Source organism: Phalaenopsis equestris, unplaced genomic scaffold (assembly GCF_001263595.1).
Source record: "Phalaenopsis equestris unplaced genomic scaffold, ASM126359v1 Scaffold000105, whole genome shotgun sequence".
NCBI lineage: Eukaryota > Viridiplantae > Streptophyta > Magnoliopsida > Asparagales > Orchidaceae > Phalaenopsis > Phalaenopsis equestris.
The window spans coordinates 697171-708531 of NW_018164547.1; the positions used below are offsets into that span (position 1 = coordinate 697171).

The window sequence follows — 11361 nt, forward strand, 5'->3', positions numbered from 1 at the left end:
AAGCGATCACAAAGTCTTTAAAGCTTATTAATTGTGTTCTTTTCCTATATTATTTTGTTACTTACTGATGTAGATAACACTGATTATTTATGAAGAAACCCTACAAGTTAAAGATTCATCTAGGTGGGAGCTAATAATGAAAGAAGAAATATATCTGTTTTACGAAAATAATGTGAAAAAAACAAAGTAATCCCTCCACTATTTGTATGGGGCCAAGATGGTACAACACCATGAAAATGTTAGTTTTGTCTCTAGACTATTTAAATAGGGGCTAAAACAGTTACCTATCTTTTTAAATGGGGACAGTTCTTCTTGAGGATCATTTGGTTTCCATTTAAATAATTTGGGGACTAAATGAGCCATTTACACACTATGTGATTATTTTGGCCTTCTTCAAGTACTAAAGGGCACCATTTTATTCCTTTTCTCTAAAAATAAACTTAGAGTTAGCTAAGCTACCTAAAGAAAAAAGTTTTGCAAATAAATCGATTTAGCTAAACTACTTAAGGAAAAAAGTTTTACAAAATAAATTGATTTATAAAACTTATGAGGAATAGAATAACTACGAAAGGTATTTGATCTAATAATGAAAACCTTCCGATTGACGGAATATATTGATTTCGTTGAAATTTCTTTTTTATGGTTAAATTAACATTTGTGCGATTGGGTTTAAATATTGTAGCTACAAAAGGCTTGCATCTAGGGAATATAAATGATAAGAATGTTCTTCATAATGATTTAAAGGAAAACATATATAGTTTAACTTGAGGATATTATTGTAAAAACTACAACAACATAGCCATAATCCCACTACGTGGAGTCGGCTACATGAATATTTTTTCTCCATTGCGTTCTATTTAGTGTCATATTTTCATTCAGTTCTAATCAATTAAGATAATTTTTTTTACAATAAGCCCAAGTCTTCCTAAGTCTATCTCTGCCTTTCTTAACATAGGTCAAATCTAAAACATCTACTCTCCTAATCGGATCATCAGATGACCGACGTTTAATGTGACCAAACCATCTAAGACGACTTTCTCTAATTTTGTCTGTCACTGGAGCTACACCAACCCTATCACGGATATAATCATTTCATATATTGTCTCTAAGTGTAAAGCCACACATCCACCTAATCATTCTCATCTGGGCAACACTTAACTTTGTAAGACTTGCATGTTCCTTCTTATGATTCTTCAAATAACACACCAAGCATATTCAAACAAGGTGCATGAGCTGATCCCTTCATTTCAATAGAAGAAGACTTAACAAAATATAGTATACACGTACACATTTCATGATTAGCAATTCTTTTCTGATTCCCGAGGATTACACTAGCATTTGGATTACATCTCAATTACAAATGATGATGAAATAATAAGCAATAAGATTCACGATAAGCCTTTTTTAAAACCAACCTCACATGACTCCAAAAGATTCTAAATAAATCATGCAAAATTTCAGCCCAACATAAGCATTATTTGGAGTAAATACATGTTTCAAATCTTTATTTCCAAGGAAGAAAATATAAATTTTAGAATAACTGAAGCACCCAATTATTGAAACTAAAAAGATCCAAGATTTACAAGATTTCTGTGTGATATATGATGCTGAAAGTTTCCTTATATTTCATTCACCTTAGCGAGCATTATGAACAACTAAATATCAAACCAACAAATAATCACGAATCACTCTATTTTTCAGCAAAACCATCTTTAATATATGAAAATTATAAGTGATGTAAGGTAAAGAAAGAAACAAATCTCCTAATAAAGATACAAACAACCATGAAATACAAAAAATCTCATAAATCCATCAGAGAAATCTCTGCAGAACTTTCTTTTAGATCATTGCAAACTTAACAGAAAATTATTAGCATTGTATCAAACATAGAAAATAAAAGTATTTAAAAAAATCCATAGATCAAATAAATGAAGAGAAGAGGAGAAAGAAATCTCACTTCCAAAAGCTTGATGAATGAAAGAGGGGAAGATAGGCTCGGCTAGGGTTTGGAGAAAAGAGAGAAGAGGGAAAAGCGAGCGGTTGCGGTGCCGAGAGGGAGTTTGGTGCAGAGAGGGATAGGTGAGCCGACAAGGAGGGGGAAGAGGGAAAGTTCGGTCGAACCAAAGAGGAAGTCAGCAGGCGGAATCGAGCAGACGTTTGGTCGCTCGAGAGAGGGGAGCAGGCTCTGGTTACGAGGAAGGAGGCGGGATTGGGAGGAGCAGGCAGAGGCGATGGGTTTTTTTTTTTTTTGGTCGCACGGGGCTTGTCGAGTGTGGCTTGTCTTGCGTGAGGAAGAGGGAGGCCGAATGAGTGTTAGGGTTTAGGAGTGTTTGTGAGCTTAAACAATGATTTTTTTTTAATTCATGTGAATCGATTTGCGTGGGATTTATTCGTGCTCGGAACCATAGCAAATTTGATGTCCTTTCTAGGTAAAATCAACGTTCTGGACTTTCGGGGCAAGCCCGTTTAATCATCCGAGGTTGTCCGGCAGGCTCATCGATGATGATCGGGTCGAAAATGCGTCAAATTTGGTTTTATTTAAATTTGAGTTCGTGGTCGATTATTTTGACAATTGATTTTAGTTTTAATTAACGGTGCAATGTATGTAAGTGTTAGTGACGTGGATCACAATGTTGATGTGCGTCGAATGTGTGAATTGTGATGTTTATGCGTATCTAATGTGTGAATGTGTGCATGGACAAGCCATGAAAGGATTTCCTTAGGCCTTTTGATTCTATGGGAGCTCTTTTTGGGCCTCCAACCGTTGGTTCTAGCCATTCAACCCAATACTAATAGCTTGTTCCCCTAGCCACTCAATCAAATGGTGATAGCTTGTGCTCCTAGCCACTCAGTCAAATGGGGATGGCTTGAAACCATCTATGTGAGGCCTCCCAAAAGAACAAGAGGTGATTTGAGTTTCTAAATGTGTAAGTCTCATTTCCAGTCTTCTAAGATAATCATTAGGAAAATCCTATGACTAGATCCTAGGCTCTAAGGAGAAAGAGTCTGACCTCATAAAAAATGAGGTCAACAATACCTATATCATTTCTAGTGCGACTCTTATAAGAATACCAAAGTTTAAAACCTAAGTTATCAATCTTCTTTGCCTTTTTTCTCCATCATTTAGTTTCTTAAATACATAAGATATTAATCTTTCTATGAATCATAATATCAACTAATTCCATTAATTTACCATTGATTTCATATATGTAATGTTGATAACTATTGCTGTGTAAAACAAACTGTAAATGATTTTATCATCTTGCTTTTATGGGGTGTAACATAGTGATTATATGGGCTAATCCAATATCAAGAAAATCAATGGTTTGAAAAAATAACTGTCAAAGAAATTTGACATGTAGAACTAAGATTCTTGGAACGAGAGTGGATCATGACAAAACTTCCTGTGTTTTAAACTTATCACATTCTTCATACATTAAAAAAATATTGCATAGGTTCAATAGAATTAAAGAAAAAAAATAGTGGCATGCTACTAATTAGTAACTCTAGAATCTAAACAGAACATATATTAAATGTAGTTGAAGAAAAAAAACTATATGGATAAATTCCCTTATACATTAGTATACATTAGTAAGTTTTTTATGTATTTTGTATGAGAGTAGACATTGCAGATGAAGTGGTAGTTGTCAGTCAGTGTATATTAAATTCAAGAAAGGAATATTAGGAAGTTGTAAAGTGGATCCCATGCAACCTGAAATGTACAATTAATCACTCATTAAGTTCAAAATGGCTAGATATGTTGACGTAGATCTGAGAGGAAACCTAGATATGCGAAGTGCTACCGGGTACATCTACTTCTTAGGTGGCATGCTCCTCAATTGAGTGTAACAGTTATAAAAAATAGTTGCATTCTCAAGACAAGATGAAACCTTGCTGTTCTCGAAGCCAACCATGTTATTTTAGCTAAATGACTTTTAAAAAGAATTAAACTGATCAAAAATAATATTTAGCTATTTTGTGGCAGTTAAAGTGACATTTAATTAGTAAAGAATGTCGTCTTCCACTCTCAAATGAAGCACATACAATTAAACTATCACTTCATACACAACTTTCTTGAAGATGATATTTTAAAGCTTGCTAAATTTAGAGCAAAAAGATCCCACAAATATGCTTTACAAAAATGGCAAAAATTTGAGGTTTTGCAAAACTTCATTGAATCTTCATTAATAATGACATAGAGGTGCCATATAGAGAGGTATTTAGACATTGATCGCTAAGTTATACATTAGAAATTTTATTTTCTAATGGGAGACTATTAAAATATGAAGAGAACATTTCTTAACTAACTCTCCTAGTTACCTTATCTACTACTATTTGCTTACCTTCTATACATTATCACCTACAATGATCTACTTGTATTTATATTATGATAACTTGTCATTTTTTCTAATAAAATTAAACTTGCTACCTATTAACTCCAAGCACTATATAAGGGGAGGGCTACAGTGTGTTGATTCATTTATAAACAAAAAGCAAATGGGAAGAAGAGGGAGGGAGGGAGAGAGAGAGAGAGAGAAGTACTTGCAATATATGAGAGAAGAGAAGAAAAAACTCTTGCAATTGATAAGGAAAGAATATAATTGCAATAACTTCTTTACATTCAACCCTTATTTTCACAACACTTAATTTTGTTTCCTCTCAATTTTTGATATAAGAAAATTAGTATCTATACATTTATTTTTTGTGTGTCGGATGTATTTGATGTACTATTCTTTTAAGAATTAGTGGAATATTTGAGATATGAACATCTTGACTTATGTGAATATCATCTAATAAATATTTGTCTTGTGATTGTGATATTTGGTATGTTTATTCTTTATTTTTATATAATTTTGCTCAATATTCTATCATTGTATTGATGTGTATAGTAGGTTGATCATATTGCTTGTTTAATGATATAGGGCCTCAACCCTCATCGAACTCAAGGAAATTGTTGGTGGATCAACATGACTTTATTACGTTCTAAAGGGAGGCATGAGATGAGGTAGATGATTTGGAACAGTTGATTGGGGCTGAAGGGGCTAATAAGTAACGACAAATTTTTCATCCATACCAATGAGGGGTTAGGTTGGGCCTTATTTGGTCCCTAGGATTTCTACCCTTGATAATAGTTGTTTAGGTATTTATCTCTCAAGTTGCACGTGTGATTTAATCCGTTCTTTCACATAAAAATAATATTTGGTAGCAAGTTTTTAACATGATTTATGTATATATTTAACGTAAGTCTTGCCAAATAGGAAAAATAGGTTAGACAAATCTGGTGCCCCATTAAATCCAGTTTTCATTTTTTTCCATCTAATTTGTGACGTAAATTGGGATTTACTAAATCCAATCATTTGATGGATTTAACGAATTTAGCTTAGGAAGAAATACTTCAAAAGGATTTATGCCAAACATGTCGAACATATTTAATATTAACTGAACCAGAAACTATTTTGGTTTTAACATCTTCTGGATTTGATAAATCTGGATTTACTGAATTTATTAAATTCTATTTAACTTAAATCCTAGTTGCAGCCAAACACCCCTAACATGTGATATTCTTTCCATATCAATTTCCTTGTGTATGATAGGAGATCTCAGTAGTCATTTTGAAGTCACTAAATTGTTTAACTCACAATATATTAATTGGATGCCTTTGCAGATTTAATATTTTTGGTGATTGAGAATGCTAAATTTGAATAAGTTTCGATTATAAACTCTTAGAGCTCATTGAGTTGATAAAAATCAACATCTTATATATGCATTGGACTTAAAATGACAAATTTTTTGGTGGGTGCAACGACTAAAGTATAGAGTAACATGTAGGATGTGAACAACTAGAATTGAAAAGTGAATGTAAAAGTGACAAGCGAAATCAAGTTCAAAAGGAATGACATTTTTGGGAATATTATTTCATAGATAATACAATATGCCACAAAATTCTCAAGGGATCTCGATCATGTTTGCCATAGATGAATAAAGTGACTAATAAACTAATGGGAAAAAAACTATAATAACTACATGTTTTATGATGTGCTAGAACTTGGAAAAAAATAAGAAAATGAAAAAAAAGAGCATTAACGCACAATAAGAAGCGCCTAAGGAAACTAAATGATACCACTGATATAGGACAAGGATGCTATGTGCTGCATTCAAAATTAGTTTTTCATCAATTGATAAAAAAGAAGCATATCTAATTGTACGACTAGACACTAGTGGTTTAGCATAAATTATTAATTTATTTTGTGCGTTTTCCATCACTTGCAGAGCTCGCCGAAGGTTCATGCTTGAAGAATTTTGATTATATTGGACATGGGGCTGGCTTTGACAAAACAGTCGAAAAATGGACCACCGATGTTCCAAGTGACTCGTACTTGTTGTTATACCTATTCTGTGCTTTTTTGGAGCATCCCAAATGGATGTTACATGTTGACCCAACATCCTACTCTGGCGCCCAATCAAGCAAGAATCCTCTGTTCTTGGGAGTTCTTCCTCCAAAAGACCGGTTTCCTGAAAAGTATGTGGCAATTATCTCTGGTGTCCCATCTATTATACACCCAGGAGCTTGTGTGTTGTCCATTGGGAAACAAAGGCCTCCAATTTTTTCCTTGTACTGGGATACGAAACTGCAGTTTTCTATTCAAGTGAGTTTTTCTATGTTATTAAAACTTCTGTCATACTAGATTTAATTGAAAATGCTCCTTACGATTTGTTTGACTAGAGTTTTCATTGTCTTTTCCTTGAGTTCATGTACATAGCTATTTGAAATACTGTTCTCATATTTCCTTCATTTCCTGGTTCGATTGTTAACAATCTTTTTTTGTTGTACTACTATGAAGATTGACTTGATTTGAAGTTACCAAACAAAGCACCTGTAAATGTGCATAGCTATTTCATGGAAACATGGCTCTGCCTAGAAGCCATGATACATGACAGCAAAGTGATGGGCCCAACCGCACCGACCTAAGATGCCTTTGACACAAGCATGTTCATGGAGTTCCGTGTTAATAGGAGTCTGAATACACATGCACTAGTAGGATCCCCTATTTGAAACATCTGTTAATTTTTGTACTTCTATAACAGAACCAGATATTTCTATATTCGCCTACGTTTACTAATATTGGTCTTTGGCTCTTAGGAGGTATTTGGGAAGCGTATTTCACCGGTAGGTGATTGTGGAATAGTGAGGGACGTTTAATGTGTGGTCGACAATTTTTGGAAGGGATTGCAGGAATAAATCTTCTGTTGGACATTAGGTTCGATGTCGTTTGCGACTTTTGTGGTTGAAATCAGCAAGTTAGACGGAGAAATGACGAGATACGGGCAACGAGGAGATACCACTACCTGTTCCTAAGAAATATACATATACACCACCTGTAAAATGAAGTGGATACAACGCTCCGAAGAGCATAAAACTGAAGAAAAATCTCTCTATTCATAAAATCAGTAAAATTGAAAAATCCAAAATCACAATACAACCAATATAAAGCTCCCTTGCGAAAATAACCTAAGTAGAAACTAGAGAAATAAGAAAGAATCATAAAGAAAAGAAAACTAGAAGGAAACTTGTTGTAAAAATAGAAAATAATTAAAAGACGATTTCTTGGGCCACCCCCCACGGTTGTCGAAATAATCACAATTTTGCGTTCGACAGGATTTCATGATACTGCAGAACCATGCACGATGCCCGCACCATTTTCCCCAGGTAGGAGAAGTTACTTCTTCTTTGGAAATACCTGAATCTCACCGTCTGATATTTTTTCTCATAAAATGCTTGTACAGATTCTCGAAGTAGCAGTTCACCACTCCTATTTGACCATCTGTTCATGAATGTGTCACGAAATGGAATTGAAATTTAGTACCTGATTTATTCAGGGCCTTACATAAATAGTTTTAAAACTTCTCATCTCTATCTAAAGTGGGGACATGCTAAATAACACTTAATGTGGCTGCCCTGTGACTGGTATTTGTTCGCCGAACTTACTGCGTTCTGGGACCTCAAATTTTAGTCGTGCAAATGCTTCTCTTTTGAACTATAAAAAGATAATTTGTGGTACCACATCCTCAAACATTTAAAACTCTTCCAAGGCAAGTGTACAATAGGCTTTTCGTATCTAGTGAAAGACTACTTGTGTTTGAGCCTCCATGATATGTGCACCAATCGTACTGTCAAGGATGACCTAAGAAGATGTGACACATTTTCATAGATACAATGACACACCAAACTTGCTCATGGAACTTATCTTTAATAGTTAACTCCACGAGAAATCTTCTGTGAACACTGGTCTTACTCTTCTTTAACCAATTTAGGAAATATGACTGAGAATGCTTCTGAGTAGTGAGACCCAATTTATCCATCTGTTGCATATATGCCACATTTTCACAATTAGCTCCATCTATAATCAGGTTGAACACTTTTTCCTTCACGGTAAAATAAGTATAAAATGTGTTGTGGCGGTGCTCGTGTTGCTCTCTTGCAAGCTAGTTTGATGGACCCATCGGATCATTAGCATATCTCCCTCATCTGTGGGCAGTCGGTACTCCCTTCCATTTTTCTCCTTTAGGTTTTCGCTTCCAGCGCCCTCCATTGCACCTTACTCAGTGAAAGATATCAGTCTTCTTTTTGGACAGTCAAACGTAATGTGCCCAAAGCCGTGGCACGTGAAGTACTTGTTGGCTGTGATGGAGTTAGGAGTGCTGTTGTGCTCTACCTTTCTCCACTATGAAATTGTTTCTCTCTGGTGGGGTCGGTTGTGATGCTCCACTAGATGTGCTTTTGCTATCTGATTATGCGGCTGAACCTTATTTGAAGGTAGTGTAGACCTGATACTGCTATGTTGTTTTTTCACCTTCAGGTCTAAGGCCTGGACATCCTGTAATATTCAATATGGCTGTAACTATGTCAGATTGCTAATGGATGGTCTTAATCTCCCAAGATAATTAGCTATGATATTCTCCTTAGGCTTCAACAACTCACACATCAACATAAGCCGCTCGAACTCAATAATTTACTTAACTACTGAGATATCATTCTTCTAAGTGGTAAAGCCTCAAGAACATATTCCATTTGTAATTTGTTGGTAGGTATTTGTGCTGTATTTCTTGTTATATCTTAGATCGAGTAGTGATTTTACTTTTTACCTTACGCTTACATAGTTGCTTTAAAAATTTTCACCATAAGGAAGCATTCTTCCCGAGCATTACGACTGCCAGCTTTATCCTTCTCTTAGGTGGAACTTATATTTAAAGACTCATTTCACTATTTGGAGCTACTCAATAAATTCATCTAGATTCATACAACCGTAAAAAACTGTATATCTACCTTTATTTCAAGATCATGGCATCCCCTATGATATTCTTTATCAAATCCTCGGGCTACTAGTTCTTCGTCACTAAAAACTTCCCGATGGAAGAAATTCACTTTCTCCTCTAGATCTGGTAGGGTGGCAGTTTTTGGGGAGTTTCTGTTTTTTTATAAGGTTGGCTTTGTATAAGGTTGGCTTTGTCTTTCTTTCGGCTTTAAGAAGAAATTGGATCATGTAGGGTCATGTAACAAATTAGCAAATTAGCTATAAGAAGAAACTGGATCATATAGGGTCATGTAACAAGTTAAAATGAATATTTTCAAGCTAAAAACATCTTGGAAAATTTTGGCATTAGTCCAGCTTTTAGTTTATTTGATTTGGTTTTTTGATATGAACTATAAGCCAATGTTTTTATTTTTATGTTTCTTTTTCTGTTCTCTATTCATGCAACAGACTATATAGATTTTGAACAAATATATTAATATTTTACCTAGAGCTATTAGTGGAGATGAAATCATGTTAACTAATGAATGATGATGAAAATTAGAGGAACCTTTAGTTGTAAAGGGACATACATGGGTATTTTGTTAAAAATCTAGGAGCAATGCCTAGACCTCTTGGATAAAATTTGACTAAATTATTTGTCAGAATTGAATTTTTTTCTCTGAGGCTTGAAGTGAAGAGTGCTTTTTCCAAAGCTTCCCCCTTTAGTAACTTCTTCCTGATGCAACTTTTTGATGATAGCCACCTCTTGTGGCTTTTTGCTTCACAACCTCGTCTATCCGACGGCTTTTATTAACTCCTTTGCGATCCCCACCTACTTTGTGTGGTTTTTATGATTGGCCTTCTCTATTCTATGGCTTGTGTTATTTTTATCTGATTGGTATGATTTGAGTCATGAAACGATTAATTTGCTTTCTATCAAGTTTTATGGGTAATCAACATCGCTTTGTAATTATAAATAGGGGTCTATGGTTTTTAGAAAATTGATCAACACCTTAATCAAGCGAGCAACTTAAAAATTTTTGCCAGTGATTGTCTCCTTATATATAAGCATGGAACTCTTGATAAACTCTTTACCTTTTACCCTTTTTCCTTATTTTAAACTTCGTTATTTCAAATCGTTTGTCCAAAGTATTTTTCAAGTACTCTTAAGGTTGACTTGTAAATAGTAAAAAGTTTTTACCAAGGCTTTGTTTGTTTAGACTGTCATTTATGTTAGAAAATATTGCGTCCGAACACCGTACGTTCGGACGGACAACCAGAGGGCTCCACATCGTCATACATCTCATTGATGGGTGATGCAGTGTGCTGTGGTTGACTGTCTGGACGTGCGAACGCAATATTTTGTCCATGCTGTAGAAAATTGCTGCCTGAATGCTGAAAATTTTTTTTCTATGGGACCAACTGCTTCTGAAAGCAGATTTTTGCCTGTGCCTTCCATAAAGCGGGCAAAAACATATAATACCCAACACATCATAGAAGTATGGCACCTGCCTTTCCTTAAAGCAAGCTGATTTAAAACAAAGACAAATAAGTTCAATTGGTATATTTGCAAGGCTTAAAAAAATGAGCATTATATCAATCAATATATATATTTACCATAAGATACTAGAGAAAATCTATTCCTTTTTCATGTTGCATGCATAAAGCCTCAAAATAAACTGTTTTTTAAAAAGCTGTTTGGGGTAGCTGTAAAGAAAAAAAATGGTTTTCAAATAGCTGCGGTGGCTATTATAAATTTATTTTATTTTTAAAAAGTCAAATCGAAGCTTACCAACAACCACCACATTTTAACAACTCGTATTAAAAAAAATACCTTTCTATTACAGAAATCTCTAGAAGCAGCAAGAAAACAGTTTCCCAATTAGAATCGGTCTGAAAAACAAAGCACACAAAAATCTGTCCCAAACACACCCTAAAGCTTAGGGTCTGTTTGGGGCAGCTTATAAGTGCGGGCGGCGTTTTGAAAACGCCGCGGCACTGTTTGGTTCCTGCGTTCGGATGACTTATGGAGAAACGCGTTTTTTATTTTCTGAAGAGACGGGCACAG

The 11361-nt window shown here is 34.8% G+C and overlaps 1 protein-coding gene across 1 annotated transcript in view; it reads left to right on the forward strand.

The window, feature by feature from the left end:
• LOC110020612 overlaps window positions 1-11361 on the forward strand; it is a 28290-nt gene that overhangs the window by 14778 nt on the left and 2151 nt on the right. The window contains exon 6 of the mRNA XM_020718767.1: window positions 6271-6647. Coding sequence (XP_020574426.1) covers window positions 6271-6647 — 377 coding nt within the window. The remainder of the gene's footprint in view (window positions 1-6270; window positions 6648-11361) is intronic.